Consider the following 24,294-nt stretch of genomic DNA (forward strand, 5'->3'; position numbering starts at 1 on the left):
GATCCGCTTTCTTTGGTTGACATCGTGATTTCGTCGTGGGGTGAGCTACTCTCTGTACGATTATGCGGTGATTCGGATCGCGCCGCTGGCCACCAATGTTAGACGGACCGGGAGGGTCGGCCGAGTATAAGGGGAGAGGTCTCCAGGGAGAGCCGTCTCCAGCGATCGTACAGACAAGTAACTTCCCCCCCACAGACGGACACCACACAAGGATAAGGTTAAACGATACTTTATCAGCAATTCTTCGAGTATGGTTAAATGGTACAAGGAGGTCTGGACTCAGGGGTCCCCTCGGTTCGAGTCTCTGGTGGGGAAAAGGGGTAGCGGGACAGTCTTGTTACCAAATGGGTGGATGGATAGCTCTCAATCCTCGAGCTCGGCGTTCTAGATGATCGGGCCGCGGCGGAGCCAGCAGGTCCCGAGATGGTTGACGGTGGCGACGGTCCGCGGCGGAGCCAGCAGGTCCCGATGAAGATGGTGGTTACAAACGGTCCGCGGCCACGCCAGCAGGTCCCGACGACGATGAAGGTTTCAGAAGGTTGCGGCAGCGCCAGCAGGCAGGACGATAGTTCGCAAGGCCGGGCTACGGCAGCGCCAGTAGTCCGTCAAGGATGAGTTCTTCTCTGCGTCTCTCGACTCCAGGATACAACTGCCTTCCTGCTCTGGAGCTGCCTCAGTTATAGGGCTGTTGCCCTTTGATGTCCGGACCCTCGCACTTGGAGGTCGGGAGGTCCGGGATGAGGGAGTCCAGACACCCAGCAGGGGGGTGGAGCCAGCGCCCGGGGGAGCTGGGGGCGAGCGGTACCTGGCGGGGGAGAGCCATCGACACCTCTTTCTCCCATTGACCTGCCAAGTAGTCCACTCACCTCCTGGGTGGATGGTGGTGCCGGGATGTCTGGAACCTGGCCAGGCCCAGGGTTAGGGTCGATCGGAGGCCACGCGGCCTCGTGGTGCAGTGTCCAAGATGGCGCCCAGGTCGGGCGCGCGGCCCAGGAGTGGATCGGCCCCACGAGGTCGAGATGTTCAGAGGCCGGGGTCCCGGAGGGGACGGAAAACGTGAAGGGGTGGTGTGTAACACTTGAGGGACCGGGCTCGGGCCTGGTCGGGCAGAGGGGGAGCGGGCCCTTCATGTGGCCTGTCCAACAATGAGCCCCAACATATCTGGCTAATAGGGCTTGTGTATTAGATATCCTCCATATATTAGCTGCTTGAGCAGCCACCCTTTTTCCAGAAGCTTCTAATATCTTAGACTCCTTGTCTGGAGGAGGAGCATCACCAGTGGTTTGTGAGTTGGCACGCTTACGAGCATTTGATACCACCAAAGAGTCTAATGGCAGCTGCCCCTTAATATATGTAGGGTGCACAGGTGCTGGTGTGTATTTTCTTTCGATTCTGGGGTTGACAACCCTTGCTCTTGTGGTTTCCTTGAAAATGTCTCCTGCGTGTTTAAGGACACCCTTCAACATTTGGCAATGTCTTTACTGATTTATCGGAAGTGGAGAAAGTGTCAAATAGGAAGTCCTCATCAATTGGGTCAGCATGCATTTCCACATCATGATTGTGTGCTGCCCTTTTTAATAATGCATTAAACGCAGCTGTATCCTCTGTTGGTGAAGTCTTGACAGGATAAGAAGGAGTGTCAGGAATAGTTTGTGACTCCCCCGGGTCAACAGGGTCTGCCCAGGCTTGAGTCTGGTCATCCTGATCCGTGTCCACAGGGTAACTAAATTCTTCATTGTAGTCATACTCCATATCCTCATTAGTGCGTGTGGGTGAGTATGCAAAAGTGTCCTGGCCATGGTACCTTACAGTCTCAAAAAGGACAGGTGATGTGGCAGAATCCCTTTTCTTTTTGAGTGGAATTTTATGTTTCCAGAGGATTTTTGTGACCTGATCTTCCTCTGATAAATAGTAAGCATGCCAGAGTCGGAGTCTATATGTAGCTTCGACTGCTCATCATAGGAGGGCTCCTGGTAAATAATGTCCTCTTCCAGAGAATGACTCCTTTTTCCCATGGACACCTTATTGGACGGGTCGATCCCCGTTTTTGGATCGAACGCCTTAGGCCGTGCAGTCGGGGGCAGTCCGAATTTTATTCCTGGCATAGGCTTTGTAGACAGACCGACCTTCTTCGGGGCCGGCGTAGTTACTGGTCCGACCGACTTTGTCTTTTCGCCAACATGTTTTTCGCCTTGCGTCGACTTTGGCGCCTGTTGCGTTGGAGGCGCGCTCTTCCGCCTCGACTCGATGTGCTCCTTCGAGCTGCTCTTTGATTTCGGCTCGAGGCCCTTGACGAGCTGTGGCCTGTCGACTCGTTGCTTCGGATCGAGTACCTTCTGAGACTCGAGTCCCTTGTTTGTGTCGCTGTCCGTCGACTACCTCGTCGGTTCGACGTGCTTGACTTTAGTCATGGACCGATCTTCGGTTCGACACCCTTTGTTTGTGACCCCGCAGGGTCGTCGACACTTTTCTTCTTTATTGAATCCGATGGATTCGAACCCTTCGATCCGAAGACTGTCTCCAGCGGTTTCTGTTTCGATTTTGACTCCATGGCTTTCGGTTTCGATTCAAGCAGTGACTGCTAATGTTCAACCGATGGCTCGTGGGATATATTCTTAGCCGGGCCAAGACGCTGGGCTATAGAATGTTCGATATGATCTTGGCTAAGGCCTTCCGGCGATGCCTCGACCCGAGCCCTTGGAAGTCTTTCAGTGTCTGTTTTGGGCCCCGTACTCACAGTTGGGCCTGGTTCATCGCTCCAGTCGTCATCGACGGCTCCGAAGGCTGATGCGTCGTCCCTTACCTCGACGACGTTTTCATCCTCAACGTTTTCTTCATCGTCTTCATAATAGTTGGAGTGATGCTCCGAATCGGGATCCGACTGCTGTTCTGGATCCTCAGTCTCGACGACCTCATCGTCTTCTTCACCGAAGATATTCACCGGGTCGGGCGCTGGCTTCGTCATCGTTTGCCTCGCCACACGTCGAAGTCGAAGCGTCTTCTTCGATCTGAATTGAGCACAAGCTAGACAGTTGGCCTCATTGGGCTCCGGAGATAAGCACTTGTTGCACACCGGGTGTACATCGATGTGTGGGTACTTAGAATTGCAAAGGGGCCATCGTTTGAACGGGCTCCGTTCCATAGTCGATCTGGCCTTTGGTGTCGAAAAGGCCACGCGGCTCTCTTCGACGTCCTGCTAGAAAAGAACTTGAACAAAGTACTCGGCACCGATCGAAATAACAATATTGACGACCCCGAAGGCCTTTTGGCCCTTAGAAAAGTTTCCGAACTTGAGTAAGAAAAAGACATCCGAACCCAATGGTGGAAAAAAACAATCTGAGGATGGAGAGGATGCCCATGCGCACTGTAGTCCGGGGGAGGAGCCACCTATCTCCTGATACTTCGAAGACTCTTCCAGGACAACAATGTTCAATCATCCGGCCCAAAGACTAGGAGGCGATCTATGCAGATATGAATTCAGCAGCCCACATGCCTCGAACATCTTTTTTAAATATATTGTATGACTATTTTTCAAAAACTGGCATACAAAATTGGCATGTCAGAAAAAAAGGGTAATTTTCCCTTGTAGTCTCAAAAAATCAAATTGGTATTTAATAGGAAGGGTAGTCTGACTCCATGAGCTGGCACAGAAGAGGTGGCCTCGTAATATACAATGATAGTTGCTCTGCCCTCGCCCGTAGATACCTCCTTGCTGCTCCGCATGATTGTAGGGTAGAATATTATTGTTTATAAAAACGTTGAACAGGAGGTGGATTCTATCCAAATACCTCTCTACTTACTCCCTCCCCTGTTTGATATTTTTCTTAAGTCCATTCTTAGACATTGTAAGTGCAGTGCTGCCATTAAGAGTATATAGTGCTGGGAGTTTGTCATTACGAAATCCACAACACCATAATGCTACACTGAAAAGTTTGGTATCAAACTTCTCAGCACAATAAACCTACACTGATGCCAGTGTGGCATTTAATGAAAAATGCACACAAAGAGCATCTTAGAGATGCCCCTTGAAAAACGACCTACCGCTAGTGTCCTGACTGAGTGGCTGCTTTCAGCGGCCACCACAAGACATGTTTCCGGACCCCTGGATCGAGAGCCTGTTGCTCTCGGGGGCCTGAAACAATGTACACCGTGGGACGAGGTACAAAACATCCTCCCCCAGGATGGGTGGGGTCCACGAAGGGGAAGCTTCAAAGGCTTGCAGCCTTTATGAGCTTCCCCAGACCAATTGCTGCTTTCAGCTACTGGTTATGACCCCCCACCACATGGGTGGGAGAACCGGCGAGAAAAACAAGTGAGAAAGAGAGGTGTGCCCACCTCTGCCAACTACACCCTTCAGGTGGGGAGGCGAGACACGGTTAAGCACAACTCTCAGTCCCCGCTATCTTACAGATGGGGGGACCCAGCTAACCAGGGAAAGGCTTATGCCCCCTCCCACTGGAGCGAGGCATAATATGGGGTGTACCCACCCCAGGGAAGGGACCCATAGGGCCCAAACGTTTAACTACCTGTAACGCCCCTAAATCTAGCATTTAGTGGCACCCCTGAACCTTGCTTCCTCAGACAAGAAACCACAAGAAGAAAAGAAGAATAAGGACCGAACAGCCGTGGCGAAACTAACAAGAAGACGCCTACTGACTTGGCCCCAGCCCTACCGGCCTGTGTCCACCTCGAAACTGCTCCTGCGAAATACCGGTGTGTCCTGCAGCCAGCAACCTCGAGAAACCCAGAGGACCTGCCTGCCTTCCATCCCAAAGACTTTGTCTCCCATGAATATCGGATTTGTTCATCTCCAACCTCTGGCCCCTGCCGGAAACCCCAAATCTGCCCCACTTTGCAACCCCCATCTACTGCCCGAGCTCGAGAGGGCAAACACCAAGGGGAGGTCTCCCTGGCGATCCTGACCTGAGATCAGCAATCCCTGACCTGCCTCAAGCCTCCAGCCAACGCCTGCAGCCTAAACCTGGAAGGTCCTCCCAACCATGACCAGGAGCTGGTAAGAAGATACAAACCTAAAAGGCACACCTGCACCAGACGCCCCACCGCCTTGGGTTGCCCAACCGACGGTGCCTAGCCAACCCCCAACATCCCAACTTACCTCTCGAAGTGGTGGTCGCACCCAGAAGACCTTCGTCCCGAGCCTGCAGTCCTTTTGCAAACCAGAGATTCCCCATTGAAAGCTACAGGGCTTCCAACGCCAAGCAGCACTCTGCACCCGGCCGCCCCAGTGCCGCTGAGGGTGCATCTTTTGTGCTGGCCTAAACCCCCATGTGCCCTAAGCTCAAGTCCAGGAGCTTTGCTCCCTCAACCCAGTGGCCTACTCGTCAGCAGCCACCAACCGGAGGACCACTATCCCCCATTGGATAACATTGGGCCTCAGCACTCTGCACCCGGCCGTCCTAGTGCCGCTGAGGGTGTAACAAGAGTGTATCCTTGATCCTGGAGGGCTCCTGAGTCTAACCCCAGAATACCAACTCCCACAACATAGTACTTACCTTTAAACAGTTAACACTATTTCCCCCCATAGGATAACGTTGATTGTGTTTCTAGGAAAAGTTTTTAAGTGCGGAACTGGAAAAACTAAGAAATCCTTTTAAAATTGTACCAAATAACAAAACACTTTAACTTACCTGTTTTCAGGAAATGTCTTAGTGCATTATCCAGGTATACTGCACTGTGTAAGAAAAGTAATCTAAAGAGTAACTTACCTGTAATTTTACTCCAAAGCATATACAAAGTATAAGTACTGTATTTCTAAAGCATTGCATTTTTCAGTAACTGTAATGTAAATCAAAACAAAGTGTATATACAATTACAATCCAAACTGTGTTACAAATGTATATTTACTGCAAAATATTTACTGCAAAATATTTATCACTTACCTGTGCGAGGCTTGCTTGGTTCCAGGAATAAATTAACAAAGAATATTTTTATACAAAAATAATTGGTCTGAAGTATAGTCTTTGAGTGTGTGAAATCATTTGCTTATTGAGTGTGTACAACAACTGCTTAACACTGTCCTCTGATAAAACCTTACTGTTCGACCACATTACCACAAATAGGGAGTAAGGTGCTACTTTTGGGGTTCCACTGGACTCTGTGCACACTATACTATGTCCTAAGACACACTATTGTGTGTAAAAAAAAGTTCAAAAGACACCAAGCTTCCTGGGACCCTTCCTCAGTTAACATGAAGGGGCAGTGTAGCCACCAGGATTCTTCAAACTGAAGTGTTAATTTTTGGTCTTCTTACAGGCTAAGAATAGGAGCACCAATCCCACTTCCTTTTTCTTTCTTAAGAGCTTTTATGCAGTGGTATTTTCAGTCAATGTACTATAACCTTATATGCCCTAGTGGTGAAATTATAAAAAAGGGAATATGCTGTTGCGTATGAGCATGTTTTCGTTATCAATTTTTTTTTTAAAGATGAAAATGCTAAATAAATAAAAATGTGTTCTGGGATCCCGCACATACACATAGATAATCTAGGATTTACAAGTATCAATGAAAACCCCAAGATGAGAACGTTATTCTAAAGGAAGCACAGAGTTTCACCCTATGGGGCAACCAGCACAAGACTGCACTGGATAATGTCACAGCTCTGTCAAAGACTTGTCAGACCAACTCCCTGCAGGCTGGACTGACTTACTCCATCGAGGTGTCCTGTATAATTGAGAAGCAAAAGAAAACGTGTGCCCAGTATTGACTGGATTGCACTGAATGCTAATGGAATAACATATCCAGATTAAGCTCTAGACTAGCTGGCAGGGGTAAAAATCGTCTCTCACCAGAAAGCCTTGTCCTGCATTTCACCCTAATGTCTGCAATTCACTCTAACAATGGTGATTACATTTCTAAATTGGGGCGTGTGCAAAATCAAGAGGACAAAGCAGGCTGGTCAAAGCAGCAAGCGGGTGGAATGAGCCAACTCTACCCAGCTAAACTTACTTCGACAGCTATCTGCCGAGACATGTAACTGCACATTCCACGAGCAGGACAGTGGGGATTTCGGCACAAAATACAAGAAACAGAAATATGAAGTAAGAGAATTGGCCAGAGAGATTCTGAATAATTATCTCATTCTACGTTCAATCATGAGTTTAGTCTGCAAAGCTGAGAACCTAAACAAGCCCTGTAAGAAGTTCACAGCAGCCCAAAAATGAACAAGTCTAAGCGGAGCACCTTTATGCAACCCATCACTGCCATGCTCACACCCATTCTGAATGCCTCCACCTATTACGTGATCTTACCAGATGCTTAGAAACACTTAACTGTCCTCCCATTGCTGAAGAAACCGTCCACCCACCTTCAACAAACAAACCAATCTCCCGGCTAAGGTTTTAGAGAAAATCAACTGACTATTTACGTCAATGACCACTAACTCCTCGACACCACTAGGTCTAGTTTCAGACCCCGTCTAAGCATGGAAAATGCCATCATCGCGAACACGGATAATATCCCTATGACTCTGGGCAGGGGAGACAAGGCGGAACTCATCCTCCTGAACCTCTCCGTAGCATTTGACACCGACTCCCACCCAAATTCCCATCCAACACCTACATGACATCGGAATCCAAGGTTGTGCACCCCAATGGATCTGATCCTTCCTTGCTGGAATGACCCAGTCAGTCAGCCTGGAGCTGTACACCTCGTATAGCTGCGACCTCATCTGCAGAACTCTGGAAGGATCCTCCCTCAGCCAAACCCTCTTCAACGCATATGTGATTCCTCTAGAAAGCAACATTGGCTCTCACCTCAACATCGTCTTCTATGCCGACAACATGAAACTTATTCTTTCCCTTATGAAAGAGATGCCAAGTAACCAGATACAGTTCAATGCCTGCATGACTGTACTCTGCCACAGGATGAAGACCAACTGTCTGAAGATGAACACCAACTAGACCGAAATGGTGATCTTCAGAAAGAGCACTTCATTGTGGGACTCCACCAGGTGTCTAACAGAGCTAGGATAGACACCCATGCTCACCAGTCACACAAAGAGCCTCTGGATTATCATTGACAACAAACTCAACATGACTTCCCAAGTCAATGCGGTCATCGTCTCAAGCTTCGATACCCTGAAGATGCAGAGGAAGATTTTCAAATGGCTCCCGAACAGCACCTGGAAAACAGTCACACATGCTCTAATTATAAGTGTGTTGAACTACAGGAACATCCTCTGTGCCTGGATCAACAAGACAGAAGAATGCTGCAGATCATTCAGAACTCGGTGGATGGAATCACTCTCAAACACCACGCTCACATCAGACTACAACTAAAGGAGCTCCACTAGCTCTCCCATACACATACGAGCACACTTCAAACTCGTCACCCACACTTTCAAGGCCCATAACACTGGCCCCAGCATACCTTAACAATTGAATATGGTTTTGCAAACCTTCCAGACACCTCTGCTTGTCCAGACTCCTACTTGTACACCCCCCCAAACATACAGAAGTCCAGTTCTCCTACATCGCTCCTAAGGCGTGGAAAGACCTGGCATCACACAAGAGCCTCTCTTAAGTTCTTGATTTCTGCAAGAGGCGGAAGACCTGGCTTTTTGAGTAGTCCCACTAGGCCCTAGGTTTGGCTAGACCACACCAGCTCAGTGCCAGCATATCCTCCTGGGTAATAAAGCGCTCTACAAATCTGTATAGCTTAACATGTGCCCTGGCATTTTCTGCAAAAGATGTTATTAAAATGCAAGATATGGCAAGAAACGTGGAGCAGTGCACGGACCACAAAATGAGGCCAACACTCACTCGCCTGACAAAACTTGATTGAAGCAGTACTAACCATTTAAAAAAGATAAACAACATTCTTACTGTGCTATTAGTCTGTTGTAAACCAAGATAATATTAAAAGGAGATGGCAGAAAAAGATGCCACGCTATATGGAATGTGAACTGAGCAACTTCTGCTATCTGAATCCATAAAACAATCCTGGTTTTCTGACCTGAAGATTTGTATCAGTTATGTGAATTCCAAAACTTTTTTCGATGTTCTGACATAAACCTAGGTGTTCAGGATCCTTATTTTTAAAGAAGTATTTGGAGAACTGAAACAAGCCAGTCAAACGTACCAAGAAGCAGGCAACACCAGCATGAAGGATTCGTTTTACAAACAGCAACGGAATAACCCATGACATCCCCGCCTTAATGTCAGTGTAATATGCTGTAATCAGTTTAAATAGAAAATATGATTTATTTCAATTGATCACCAAACCTAGAAGCTGATTATTCTTGCTGCCCAAGTTGAGTGCTTTTTATACATAATTTATGTGGTCTCTGTATTAAATAAAATGTACATAAAGCTTCATAAGTTTTGTGAGACAGATCGTCTCAGCTTTCAGACGTGTGCTTTTGTGGGCAGAAGGGAGGAGTACTTTGAATTCTCAGTAGTCAGGAAAACCGGAAGCACATCACTTCTGCTGCTTGAGTCAGAAGTGTCATTTGAGTCATTTCCTGTACTTTATTCCGAAGGGCTGTGGCATTCAACAGTCTGAGGTTCCTCGGAGATCACAGTGGTGGACTGTACTTCAGCAACATCCCTAGCTCTGAACAGCAACTCTTCCGACTGGATAACCTGCTCTGTCTGCCAGTTGGTGGATGAACTGTACTGCTGGTAAAAGTCTGTGTCCGCTTGGAACATAACCAAGGCCTGTGCCGTGTGGATCCGAACATGTTGTGCCAAGCTGTTGGCGTCCAGGAACTTCTCCCCGCAGGAATCGCATGCATACAGGATCTGTGTGTTGGGATCTGGTATGAGAAAGGAGTAATAGAATAATTAATTATTAGAAAAGCAGAACATTTTATATTCTTAGATTGTTGAAATTAAGCCATCAATCTGATCTTGGTACTTGGCTTGCATCAACTTAAAGAACAAGATACAACTGAAAACTTGTATAAATACACCATTTTTGTAAGAGTAGTAAATGGATTTATAAATCTGCATCAATGGCAGATCAGATCCAGCTTCAAGAAGCGCACAAAATGATATTTATTTATTTATTTGTTTAAATTTATATAACAGCGCACAGCTACCCCAAAGGGTTTCCCGGCGCTGACAGAGGAAGCAGGATGAAAAAGGGAACAACAAGCACTGGAAATGCAATAGGGCTCACATTGGGAAAGTTTGAGCTATTGGTCTTATAAATGATTTTTTTTATTTATGTGTTTTTTTTTTAAAGAGCTAAATGAATAGCTTTGTCATTTACAATGCCAATAGTTCTAACTTTCGCAAATGTGACACCTACAGCATTTGTAATGCAACATGTTTTGTATTTACGTGACTTAGATGTATTGATATTACAAATAACAATGGCTTTTAATTTTTTAAAATAATTAATACTTAAATAATTTATTTAATTTGTAATGGCAATAGCTTAACCTTTTGTAAATAACTTTTGTGAAGATTATGTTGAGTGTTTTTTATTGTGACGAAAATCCAAGAACAGAAGTGAAATATTGTGTGGTGGGTGTCTCGGTGGAGCTGTGTGGTGGGTGCATCGGTGGAGTTGTGTGGTGGGTGCATCGGTGGAGTTGTGTGGTGGGTGCATCAGTGGAGCTGTGTGGTGGGTGCATCGGTGGAGCTGTGTGGTGGGTGCATCGGTGGAGCTGTGTGGGGGGTGCATAGGTGGAGCTTAGTGGGTGCATTGGTAGAGCTGTGTGGTGGGTGCATCGGTGGAGCTGTGTGGTGGGTGCATCGGTGGAGAAGTGTGGTGGGTGCATAGGTGGAGCTTAGTGGGTGTATTGGTAGAGCTGTGTGGTGGGTGCATCGGTGGAGCTGTGTGGTGGGTGCATCGGTGGAGCTGTGTCGGTGGAGCTGTGTGGTGGCTGCATCGCTGGAGCTGTGTGGTCGGTGCATCGGTGAAGCTGTGTGGTGGGTGCATCGGTGGAGCTGTGTGGTGGGTGCCTCGGTGGAGCTGTGTGGTGGGTGCATCGGTGGAGCTGTGTGGTGGGTGCATCGGTGGAGCTGTGTGGTGGGTGCATCGGTGGAGCTGTGTGGTGGGTGCATCAGTGGAGCTGTGTGGTGGGTGCATCAGTGGAGCTGTGTGGTGGATGCATCAGTGGAGCTGTGTGGTGGGTGCCTCTGTGGAGCTGTGTGGTGGGTGCATCTGTTGAGCTGTGTGGTGGGTGCCTCGGTGGAGCTGTGTGGTGGGTGCCTCGGTGGAGCTGTGTGGTGGGTGCATCGGTGGAGCTGTGTGGTGGGTGCATCGGTGGAGCTGTGTGGTGGGTGCATCGGTGGAGCTGTGTGGTGGGTGCATCGGTGGAGCTGTGTGGTGGGTGCATCGGTGGAGCTGTGTGGTGGGTGCATCAGTGGAGCTGTGTGGTGGGGTCATCTGTGGAGCTCTGTGGTGGGTGCATTGGTGGAGCTGTGTGGTGGTTGCATCAGTGGAGCTGTGTGGTGGGTGCATCGGTGGAGCTGTGTCGGTGGAGCTGTGTGGTGGTTGCATCAGTGGAGCTGTGTGGTGGGTGCATCGGTGGAGCTGTGTCGGTGGAGCTGTGTGGTGGTTGCATCAGTGGAGCTGTGTGGTGGGTGCCTCTGTGGAGCTGTGTGGTGGGTGCATCTGTTGAGCTGTGTGGTGGGTGCCTCGGTGGAGCTGTGTGGTGGGTGCCTCGGTGGAGCTGTGTGGTGGGTGCATCGGTGGAGCTGTGTGGTAGGTGCCTCGGTGGAACTGTGTGGTGGGTGCCTCGGTGGAGCTGTGTCTTGGGTGCATCAGTGGAGCTGTGTGGTGGGGTCATCTGTGGAGCTCTGTGGTGGGTGCATTGGTGGAGCTGTGTCGGTGGAGCTGTGTGGTGGTTGCATCAGTGGAGCTGTGTGGTGGGTGCATCGGTGGAGCTGTGTCGGTGGAGCTGTGTGGTGGTTGCATCAGTGGAGCTGTATGGTGGGTGCATCGGTGGAGCTGTGTCGGTGGAGCTGTGTGGTGGTTGCATCAGTGGAGCTGTGTGGTGGGTGCATCGGTGGAGCTGTGTCGGTGGAGCTGTGTGGTGGTTGCATCAGTGGAGCTGTGTGGTGGGTGCATCGGTGGAGCTGTGTGGTGGGTGCATCAGTGGAGCTGGGTGGTGGGTGCATCTGTGGAGCTGTGTGGTGGGTGCATCTGTGGAGCTGTGTGGTGGGTGCATCTGTGGAGCTGTGTGGTGGGTGCCTCGGTGGAGCTGTGTGGTGGGTGCATCGGTGGAGCTGTGTGGTGGGTGCATCGGTGGAGCTGTGTGGTGGGTGCATCGGTGGAGCTGTGTGGTGGGTGCATCGGTGGAACTGTGTGGTGGGTGCATCGGTGGAGCTGTGTGGGGGGTGCATCGGGAGAGCTGTGTAGGTGGAGCTGTGTGGTGGGTGGCACTTTTTATAAATCATTAGTAAAAGAGATCAATGAAATTCAACTAAAACCCATATATAGCAGAAGAGGAGAAAGCTCTAGTAACCGGATTCAGGATGAATGTATTCCTTTGAAGCAAATCGCCAGCATGTGAAAGGTGTAAAATAGCAATCAGCATAAAACGAAAATGCCAGCAAAAGACTTTATAAAATTCTGTGCGGCCCTGATAAAATAATTAGAGCGTTTAATTATATCATGACCAACAGCGGTTATTGTTTCAAGAGCAGCGTGCGAGATGGTTAGGCTGCAATATAAACAAGCCCTCGGCATTGCTGTGGTGGGAAGGGGGGGCGGGGAGAGGCAAGAAGAGAAGAATAGGGGCCGGGAGCAGCAGCCTTTGATGTGCCGGCCGGACGGCCGTGCAGTGAATAATTAGGGGAGGAGAAATGCCGGCTGGGGGAAGCTTGAGATGCCTGAGGAGGCTGGTGGCTTTGATGTGCACGCGCTCTCGGGCACTGCAACAAATCGCCGAGATGGTTAAGCTCTGTTTAAGCCACAATATAGCTCGCCAGCTATGCGCAAGCGCATCAGCAGGCGAGCCCTAAAAACTATTGGCTAAAAAGCCAAGTTTTGATGGCTCTACGGAAAGATAAAAGATCAGATTGTAGCCGAAGAGACAATTTGAGCGAATTCCAGAGAGTAGGGCCAATATAGGCGAAGGAGCGACCTCCCATGCGAGACAGTTTAATTCTCGGAATTTGGAATTTGGCTTGAGTAGAGGATCTGATTGTGCGGGTGGGAACATAAGGAGTGGCAAGCTGTTGTACATATTCGGGGGCCTTGGCATGCTTGATGCGGAACATATACGTGAGGGCTTTGAATTTTACGCGGTTCTCCACTGAAAGCCAGTGGAGATCAGTTAGTGACTTGGATGGCGAAACTGTTTTAGGAACTCGGCAGAGTAGTCTTGCAGCAGAATTTTGAACTCGCTGAAGTTTGCGCGTTATTTCCTTGTTGATACCCAGATAGAGGATATTACTGTAATCCAGCCAGGATGTAACCAGGGCCTGGACCACGGTGCGCTAGGTGTGGGGAGGGAGCATCCACACTGTTATGTTAAATGTTATGTTAAATTAACTTATTGAGCGCGCTAACACCATTAGGTTTCTTGGCGCTATACAGAGGGAGCAGGGAGGAGAGACAGAAGATAACATAACACAGAATGACGGCTAGTAATAAGCTACAGTGAAAAGGTGAGTTTTGAGGGAGGATCTGAATGTGGTGTAGGGGGAGGGCAACCTAAGAGAAAGAGGTAAGGTGTTCCAAAAAGACGGGGCTAAGAAAGAAAACCTGAGGCCACCGTGTTTCTTCCGCTTGAATCTGGGGACAGAAAGTAAGGCCAATTGAGATGACCGAAGAGTGCGGGAGGGAACATAAGGATGAAGCAAAGAAGAAATGAAGGAGGGACCATGACCAGTGAGGGATTTAAAAATGATGCAACCAAGCTTAAAGTTGCAGCGGGCAGAAACCGGAAGCCAGTGGAGACTTTTTAGGAGAGGTTGGACGTGCTGATCTCTAGGTTGATGATAGATCAAGCGGGCAGCTTGATTTTGGATCAGCTGGAGTCTCCTAAGTTGGTATGCAGGAATGCCTACGTAAAGTGCATTTGCGTAGTCAAGCCTAGACATGACTAACGCAAGCAGGGCCAAAGTGAGGGCATCGGTGGTAAGTAGGCGGGAGATTTTGCGTATTTTCCTGAGCTGGAAATGGCTGGAGGAGACTACAGCGCTGCTCTGGGGTGTCATAGAAAGGTCGTTGCTTATGACAACTCCCAGACTTTTTGCTGAGTTGACAGGGCAAGGGGGGCTGCCCAGACTGGCAGGCCAAAAGGAAGAGTGCCAGGGATTAGAGGGCCCCCCGACAAGCACCAGCTCAGTCTTGTCGGGGTTAAGTTTCAGATGGTTTGTGCCCATCCAATCGCTGATGAAGCAGAGGGTGTTTTGGAAAGTGGAGATGGATTGGTCACTGGAGTCGATAGTGAAGACCAGTTGAATGTCATCCGCGTAGTTGAACGCGGAGACATTGAATTGGCGGAGGGAACGGATAAGCGGGGCTAGGTATAAGTTAAAAAGGAGAGGGGATAAGGAGGATCCCTGCGGGACACCACAGGTCAGCTCGACTTGAGAGGCAGAAAACTGGGACAGTCTGACAGCTTGATGGCGGTGAGTCAGAAAAGAGCGCACCCAATCCAGGGCAGTGCCCTGGATGCCAGCCTCTCTGATACGGTCGACCAAAATATCGTGGTCGACCGTGTCAAAGGCGGCTGACAGGTCTAGAAGAACCAGGGCCTGACAGGTGTTAGAGTCGGCGCCCCTGCGTAGTTCGTCCATCACAGAGAGGATGACTGCTTCTGTGGAATGCGCAGGTCTGAACCCAGCCTGCTGGGGGTCCAAAACACAAGAGTCCTCAATAAAAGAAGTAAGGGTTTGAGTGACATGGGACTCCAGGACTTTGCTAAGGAAGGGAAGGAGGGAGATAGGGCGATAGTTGCTCATGGTGGACGGGTCAGCCGTGGGTTTTTTCAGGATGGCGACCACCTCTGCCCGTTTGAAGGAACCCGGGACCACCCCCGAGGTTAATGAGTTGTTTAAGAGGGCTAAAGGGGGGTCCGGGCAGGAAGTAAAAGCTTCTCGCAGGGCAGAGGGGGGGCAACAGTCGCTAGGGGAGCCAGAAGAAACTGAGCAAAAGGGAGAGAAAAATCTCTTCTGGAATGAGGGGGAGCTGGGATAGGGTGTGGGTGATGGGGTGAAAGGAAGTGCTGGGGGGGAAAGAAGTGGATGAAACGTGAGCAGAAATGCTGGTTTTGATTTTAACAATTTTGTCCACGAAGAACTGATTCAGGGAGTCACACAGAGGCTGGGAGGGAAGCGGGGCAATGGTGACTCTCGCCGGGTTAGATAATTCCTCAACAATAGAAAAAATGTCTTTAGATTTGTTAGTAGAGTTCAAAATCTTATTGGAGAAATAGCTGGATTTAGCCCGGGCTATAGCAGACTTGTATTCCCTCAGCTGAGAAGAGAAGACAGCTTTTGTCTCGGGAGTATATCCTCGACGCCAGCGTCTTTCGGCCTGGCGGAGACTAAGTTTCAGTGCCTTGAGTTCTTCCTTAACCATTTCAAAATGGTGAAGCAGGTGGCCGCAACCCTGGTCGCATGCTGCCGCATAGAGAGAGACTCATCTATAATAAAACCCAGGTTACGTACCTGAGTAGCCGGCTGAGGAAGCGAACCCATTTCTGGAGGCCAATGTTGGGGGCCCAAGAGGCTGCGGTCCTTGCCAAGGATCAGAACCTCAGTCTTATCGCCATTGTGTTTTAAAAAATTGACGTTCATCCATGTCATAACTTTACTGAGGCCGGCTCTAAGTGCCGAGGGCTCGGATAGTTTATCGGATGACAAAGAGAAAAGAATCTGGGTGTCGTCTGCGTATGAAAAAAGCGACAAGCCAGATTCTTCCACTAAGACAGCAAATGGTCGGATGTAAATATTGAACAGCAAAGGGCTGAGAATTGAGCCCTGGGGAACCCCAAAAGGCAAGGGATGGGATTTGGATTTAGAGGTAGATGAAAAAACTTACCAAGCTCTATCGGAAAGGAACGAGCTAAGCCAGCTCAAGGCTGTCCCTGTGACACCCGAGCACGGAAGGGCCTTAAGGAGTACGATATGCAAAACCGTATCGAAAGCCGCGCTCAGATCGAGGAGCACTAAGGCCATGGTCTTATCCTTGTCGATGTTATGACGAAGAGCTTCTGTGACTCCGAGTAGAGTGGACTCGGTAGAATAACCATTCCTGAAGCCAGATTGAGGGGGGTGAAGCAGCTCATTTGTTTCAATAAATTTAGACAAATGGCCATTTATATGTCTCTCCAAGACTTTAGAAAAAACAGGTAAAAGAGAGATAGGACGAAAGTTAGAAGTAAGAGCAGTGTCTGCGTTGTTTTTTTTTTTTTTAACAGTGGGACCACCATTGCATGCTTCTAACTAAGAGGAACAGTACTTGTAGAAGCATAATAAAAAAATGTATAAAATAAAACAGAACATACTGATAAAGTGCCTATTTTCAATAATCTATCCTAATTCAGTTTCTGTTTGAAACAGTGAAAGGATGCAACATGTCACAATGTTGTGAGCCTTTGTCTTCCAGTGCGGGGACCCCTTTCACGTCAGTACGAAAACGTGCTATTGAACTGCAATTCCATCAAATGTACATTTCTAGCATAATATTCTGTAAATGTCTCATGAAGTTATGGTAATCAAGCTTATGCAAATGCACATTTAGTGGTTGTCTAGTTTAGATGCTGTTCCAGGAATGTTATTAACACTATGACTGATCCCTACATAATTCTATTAGGGTAAGTCTTAGAAGCCCTAAAAGCAGGGTACACGATATTTCTGACAGTGAAAACTCACCTTTGGCGTTTTCCCTGTAGCAAGGCTGGTAGTCCCATTGGGCAACATGAGGATGCACTAGCCAAATCAATAAGTGCCAACTTCCATTTGGGACCACCCACTATAGTATTTCGAAATCAAATTGTTATATTAAACCAGATTCATTTCTGAACTCAGATTTTTTAAAACGTTTCATGCAAAGGTGACTTAAGAATGTCATTGATTTCTTGCTTTAAAGTTCTAACAGCTATTTCCAATTAACTACAGCATATATCACCCGTGACCGACTGCTGTCCCCATGCCAGGAGGTGTGAAGCACTCCCAGGAACAGGGAACAAAAGGTCTATTGGTGAGAGAAGGTGTGACCTCCCCCTTTATGATGGCCAGAGGACTTTGGCCACAGATGTATGATAAGCAAATGTGAATCACACTATAGCCTGCCCTTCCCTTTGAGTTAGTAGACAAGCTGGAATCTGTTCCAGAGGGGGGAAACCAATTGCAGAACCAATATTCCAGGAGAGGAGGCTAATTGTGCTGGAAACAACTTAGGACTGTGCTTGTGGCTCTGTCCCGGGGAAGAAGGGTCCTGACATCTTGGATTTGAGAACAATGATGCAGTGTGGTATTGTGTAGTGACAACCCTACAGGAAACGATGAAAGAGTGGCTAGGGAGTCCTTCCCACCCACAATCTCGTAATTGGCATTAAAGTGGCACCCCTGGCTTCCAGACTCAGACCACTACTGGACTTGAAAAGAACATAAGGCCTGCACCTGTTAAACCTGTGGAACTCAGAAAGAAAGTCTGAACCAAGGATGACTGCATCTGCAGAACTAAGACAGGACTTCAAAAAGAGGACTGCTACTGCTGTTGAACCGGTGATGGGAGACCCCAAGGGCTGGAACTCCTTCCGAAGATAGTGAGTGGACTCCAAGGGCTAGGTGAATAGCTTTCTGTTCAGGTTTAAGGGCACAAAAGCTAAAGAAGTCCTGCAACTGCAAAGTGCCCAGTTGACCAGATCGAACTGTAAAGGACTACCCGTGCCTTGCTGGTGTAGCCCCTGATCACATTGAAAACAAAAAGATAGAGCATCTTCTGTTTACTATTCATGTGTGTCTGAAAGGCGCAAGGGTCTATACCAAGGTTAAAGTTCATGATGCTCAGCGGGAATATAACCAAACAGACACTTATTCCAACACATAGCTGAAGGCTTAGCACAGAAAGGAGCAATTAAGGCACTGCCTTAAACATAGAATAGAGATATTTCTGCCAGTCTAATTTTCTGCTACATCGGAGTCTTTTCAATGTTGGTAGCACAGCCTGCTGAGCTACTAAACAGAAAGCAACTCCCCCTGTCCAGAATTACACCCACTCAGCCAGACAAAGAGTAGAAACAAACAGTACAGAATACAGAATAAATCAAAAGCACACCAAACTATTTTCAGTGTTACTTAGTGGACCCTCTATCAACCAGATGCCACCATGCAAGCCCTTTGTAAAAGTGAAAAGAAGAGCTGTGTTCTTTTACACAGATGGTTTATCTGCGAGGTTGTGGTGGGTGGGGGTGCATTGGAAATCAACAATTAGCAAAGCCTACCTTTTCCAGATAACTTGTGCCCCTGGAGAAGCAAGACTTCTGACTTGACAATCCAAAGTTAATTTTAGGTCTCGCCTAGGCAGCGCATGTGCGGTCTCTGAGACATGCTGTATCTACAATATGAGGTTCAAGCACCATCCATCGTTTTCATTGGTTCTTCTTACTGTCCTTTGTAAACACAGGATTTTGTTTGGTGAATACACTTAGTAGACCCTCCTATTGGCCTTTTGTATCCTCCAATGAGGACTGCCCCTGTCATGCGCTCCAACTCCTCAAGTTATTTAGGATACTTTCAGAGCACTCTTTTTTGGCCTACTTCTGATCGTGTTAAGGGTTCGTTTGCCATGCCCCCGCCGGGCTTGTTTCTTTTTCCCTGTCAAGGGACAGATTTCTCATACAGCAAGAGTGCTGCAGTTTTCAGGTACTCAGACGCCCTGTAAATCGTGCCCACCATGCCTTGTAACTGCCACTTCCTGCACAAGCTGCACTCTGCTGTCAGTGCTGTTTAAGTCTTACTCCCGTCTCTTGCTCTGCCAGTTGACCCCTCATGCCGCTTTCAAGGGTTTCCTTTCAATCTTGTTTTATATAGCGCAAACTTGTTTTACTTGCCCCCACTGAAGTGTACCTGGCCGGTTGAAGGCTCAGTGGAGGCGACATTCATCAAGGGGAGACACACCACCAGCACCAAAGTCCTGAGTGCCGAGTGAGAACATCACATGTTCATCCTTCAACCTGCGGCTTCACTTCGAGAACCTCCCTCAACGTGGACCCCTCGATTTCCCCTATTTGAATTAATCAGTGGTATGTTTAAGCACTTGTTCTGGGGCCAAGTGGGCCCGACGACGTTACACGGCGCTCCTTGCCATTGGGAGGCATACCGTTTATTCATATCAGCAATACCGCCCGGGCGGAGTCATATTTGACTACTAAGAAGTGCACAAACTTCTAAGAAAGCAATATTCAGGGCATTCCCCAAATTAAAGTAAAGCCTCTAAAACGAGTCCCGGTTAGAACACTGAAGCTCGTAGTTGTTTCTCCTGCCCTGCTCCATTGCTTGTTATTTAATAGACTTGGTATGTGCACCTTAGCATTGTATTACTCAACCATGAAACGGTTTATGATGCAGGGAAAGTATGAGTTTGTCAAACAGTTAAGATAAGATAATCACATGGACTGGATGTTTGATGTTGGTTGGGGTAATCTGCAGTCTTCCAGCTTTTGGGAATTCAGAGACAACCTTGTAACTCTCCGTCGGTTCAGCTAAGGCCCCAGACTGCAGTACATCAAAGCAGAAGTACTGTACACAGCTTGACTACAGTGAAAAGGGGAGGTGTGGTTGTGCTTCTAATGAGACAGATCTAGTGTGGCACAGGACTGTGTTGGGGCACTCAGGTTATGCATGCGCTATTTATTATATGGCTGTGGCCGGTCTGCTTTTCCATTGGTCTGTGAACCTTTGTTGATGTGTTAATTGGCCCAGAACACATGGGTGCTGCTGCAGTGGGAATCAAACATGGTCATACTACTTTAAAAGCTCCAAGGAGCAGTAGAAAGTATGCTCTCGGACAGGTTGTACTGAGTAGAGTTAACATGCCTGTGCTGCTCAGTGTAGGCAAGACGCTGTAGAAATATGCCCTCTTCACTGACCGGTTTAGCACCTCTTAGTCTTATGACCAGGTATTATAAAAAATTATTCATTTAACAACATTCAGGCTTCTGTGCAAGCGTGACTTCTCACAAATTGTGCACTAGTTATAGCATTTGTGTTCTGACACTAATAACTCAGACTTGGAGTTCTCCAATTGCACGTCTTTCTATTTACTGTTTATTTAAATAGATTTGTCAGCAATAAGACTATCCAAACATGCAGCTGCTAAATTCACTAACATTTATTTAAAAGTACGTTAGTTCAGTACTCTTTTAGGAAAGTTATTATGAAGTCATATATGACTATAAAATAAACATTTTTATAAAAAAGCACCCTGGAATTTTCATAAGTGTGTATGTGTAACTTTAAATATATTGGTTGTCTTCCTAGCCCTGATACTGAACTCCTTTACGGTGAAATATTCCTTTTAATGCATTGAGAGATCTTTCATGTTCTCTTTTGCATTATTCAACAATGAAAACTTTCCTATGTGCTAGTAGTTCTTTTCCACCCAGGTCTGACCCTTTTACGGTTCATAGCCCCTGGAAGAGAATTATGAGGTTGTTCTTACCGGTTGTTGGTTACAGCTCCTGGACCTTGTTCCCTCCGCATCAATGCACCACCACTAGCACAGCCCTACCTCAGCAGCAGTTATGCACCAACACAGCACCACTTCAGCATCAGCCCAGCACCACCTCAGCATCAGAGCATTATCACCTCAGCACAGCACCAACTCTGCATCACTCAGCACCACCTGAGTATCATTCAGCACCGCCTCTGCACCAATACACCACTACCTCAGCAACACCTTCGCATCACACAGCACCACCTCAGTCTGCCCTTCGTATGTGGCATCTGTTGATTCTCCCCTACTGTTCGTCCGCTGCTCGTGTTGTAATTCAGGTACTACTTCCCAACCTCTACCCTTCCGTTGTTTATGTCCCCCCACCCACAAAATAACACCCAAAAACTATAACAAACAAGAATTGGAACAGGCAGGAATAAGTCGCCAGCATTGCAAGGACAAAAGAACTAGAAGAGATTTTTTTATGTTCATTATTTTTTTTAATAGGCTTGTTCAGTTGTACAAAACGTCTTCTTGGTTATATAGAAGGTATCAAAAATGCTTATAACACTTTTTTATTATAACTTCTCAATATGCTGCAAAGCAGCCACACTGCTCTAGAATATAGCTTAAAGACATTGGCAAAGCCAATAGCTCTGGCTAAACACTTATAAGTTCCCAAAGGTGAGACCTATTGGCTATGCCAATGCTGGTTTTTATTTTTTTAGTTGCACAGCTTGCAAAACCACGATTTGGTGGGATTTATAATTTGGAAGACAACTGGGGTCATCTGTCACTTTGAAGTATTTGATTGTGCCATATGCTTGCGTCACTGTTTTATGCAATCATCCTCCCAGTCTGAACATGTTCTACTGAGTCAATCTTTCCTTTTTTGTTTGCAATTTTATCTTAATAATAAATCTTGATTTTAAATGTATCGGTCTGTAAAGTCACATTTCCGATTTAGAAGTAAATTTAAAATAGATTACCTTTATCTCTTATATTTCAAGCTTCTAAAGCTTGTTTGTGGCCGGGATGGCATTCCGTATGCGGTTACCAAACCACCTGTATCCAAAACATTTGAGAACACAAGAAAAAACATTCTCTTCAAACAAATGTGCCAGTGTTTACATGCCTTTGAGGAACTTCAACTCTGGCATGGGAACTGGATGGTGATCCAGTTTGGATGTGGAAGTGGGATGTGGGTAGAAATGCGCACTTATTCTTGTTGCATTGTTTGGGTATGGGACATATTCAAGGCATTTTCCTGTGGAAGATCAGACATACCTAAAGTTTTATTAAATAGAATGAAATTGATACAGCTTTGCTATTCAAAACCAAATTTCACAGTGACTTCCACTGTTTATCGTATTGGAAAATAACCAGTTCTTGGCATCCATTGGTAAAAACAGACACACAACTCACCTGCCTCTTGCACCTGCTTGACAGCTTTTGTTATTTCTGCCTTAAGCGCTTCTGTTTCGTCTGCCGTCACATCGGCTGCCACTGGTACAACTGGCATTGTGGAAAAAATGAAAAACATTTCAATATTTGAAGTAAAAACAAAACTTTTGTTTGCTGCTGTAATTCGTACAGATTTTGAACAGTACCATTCGACTCTGCTAGAAAAGCAGTGGGTAGCATTGTAGGTTTGATAGCACCTAGCCCCGCTTTACCAAATAGTGGAAACACATTTTATACTCTGTGTAAAGACCTGAAACTCCTTGTGTGCATGCCTTTTTAAACTACAAATAGTAGAAACAAAAACAACTTTTGACAAAAAAATATCTCTGAAGGAGTCTAAAAATGAAAGTAAAACCTGATATAGCGGCCATCAGTCTCTTCAGATCAGAAACTGAGGTAGCTGACCTCTGCTTCAAATCGGATACAGCTCATGAAGGTCCAAATATCACTAGGAGCCGTTCTGAGGACCCAGAGAGCAGAAAGACCAAGTTAGATGAACAGGGCCAGCAGTGTTTGAACCAAATGAACTTTAACATGCCTGGTCCTTACGTGAACTTTAGCTGCAAGCCCATCTACTAAATTCATTTAACTGAGAAGCACAGAGTAGGCTACGGTAGACGACCAAGGACCGCTAAAGAAGGTTACCACGCTCAAGATCAATCCCAAAACGATTTAGTTCCCATCACCATAATCTAAAGACATGCATAACGTGATCAAAAAGAAATGGAGGCCATGTTACAACAAGCTCCTAGACAAATCAGGCAAGGCCTCCTTTGCAGAATAATGGATAAATGGCATTCAGCAAACAATATTATCTTAAACAATTAATATTTTTTAGAAATCTGTGATTGGAGTATCCACTGAAGGCAAGTAACATTTTTCTGATGCTTAATTCCGACTGCAGATTCCTCAACTTTAGAATAGATATAAAAGCAGAATCTCCCCCTGGTGGGTCTGAGGAATTACTCAGACCAAAAATTCATGCAGGAATTAACAAACAAAGTGCCCTTCCCCTCAGGACTGGCTGACAAGGCAATAATGATTTGTGAACATGTGCATTTAGTCCAACATTGCAGCCCGATAGATATCCAGGACCGATACCCAGCATATCAGTGAAGTGGTAGCAGTCTTGATCCTGGTGGAATGGGTACTCCTTTATTCTGGAGGCTGCTTCATTGCCAACATGTAGCAGATCTTAATGCAGAGGCCTATCTACCTGGATAAAGTACTCTTCTGCACTACCTTGCCTTTCCTTTGGCAGAGTGAACCCCCACAAAGAGCTCATCATCCATCCAATGGTCTTTGGTACAACTGATGAAAAAGCTCACTTCTCTTCTAGGGTCCAAATGAAGGTGTCTCTCCTTCTCTTTTGAAGGGTTAGATGGAGCAAAGAACATCAGAATTGTGATGGAGAGTCTGGTATGAAAGGGAGTAACAACTTTTGGTACACAGGCAGCTCTGGTCCTATGCACCAATTTGTTCGGAAAGAGAGCGGAGTATGGCGGCTGATCAGAGAGAGCATGAAGCTCATTAACACAATGAGCTGAAGTTATTGCGATGAGAACATCTATCTTCAGGGCCAGGAGATGCAGAGGACAACTATGCAATGGCTCAAAAGCAGGGCCCATAAGAAAAGTAAGGATCAAACTATAGTTCCACTATGGCATCATGAAGGGGTTAGAAGGAAACACGTGAATTAAACCTTTGAGAAATCGCATCACAACTGGTGATTTGAACAAAGATGGTTGGACAGGTAAACGCAAAAAGGCCAAAACAGGCTGACAGATCATCTTTACCCATGCGCACTGCAAGTCCTTACTGGGCAAAAAACAATACAAACAACATGACGTCCACCAGTTTGGCCTACAAATGGTCCGTAATACGAATGCCACGCTAAGTCACACACTGGCCACAAGGATGCAATACACTAACTCAGGAGATAGATCAAATATAATAGTCTATCGCAGCTCAATCTCCACACATAGAAGTGTGGATTGTGCAGGCCTGGGCGCAAGACCCTGCCCTACTGCTGAATCAGGAGATGCTCCTGATTGGCAGCCTGATCAGATCAGAGGACAGATGCTCATATGTTACATCCTGGTAAGGAATTCCAGAAGACTTAGATAGGTTACAGATGGTAAGTTTATTCTTCTTAGATGATTAGATAGGTTTTCCAGTATATAAGTAATCAAAGCCTCACCAGGAGCATCATCTCTGCTGCTCAGCCCAGGATCCAACTGA

At 47.0% G+C, this 24,294-nt stretch overlaps 1 protein-coding gene across 2 annotated transcripts in view; it reads right to left on the reverse strand.

Moving 5' to 3' along the window:
- Positions 1 to 9,201: 9,201 nt before the first annotated feature.
- ZBTB17 (zinc finger and BTB domain containing 17) overlaps positions 9,202 to 24,294 on the reverse strand; it is a 330,328-nt gene continuing 315,235 nt past the window's right edge. For both annotated transcript variants that reach the window (XM_086921685.1, XM_086921684.1), the window contains exons 14-15: positions 22,015 to 22,104; positions 9,202 to 9,775 (exon numbers count right to left, since the gene is read on the reverse strand). In XM_086921685.1, the coding sequence (XP_086777811.1) occupies positions 9,489 to 9,775; positions 22,015 to 22,104 (377 nt within the window). In that variant the 3' untranslated portion in view covers positions 9,202 to 9,488. The remainder of the gene's footprint in view (positions 9,776 to 22,014; positions 22,105 to 24,294) is intronic.

This window comes from Lissotriton vulgaris, chromosome 5, assembly GCF_964263255.1.
Source record: "Lissotriton vulgaris chromosome 5, aLisVul1.2, whole genome shotgun sequence".
Lineage (NCBI taxonomy): Eukaryota > Metazoa > Chordata > Amphibia > Caudata > Salamandridae > Lissotriton > Lissotriton vulgaris.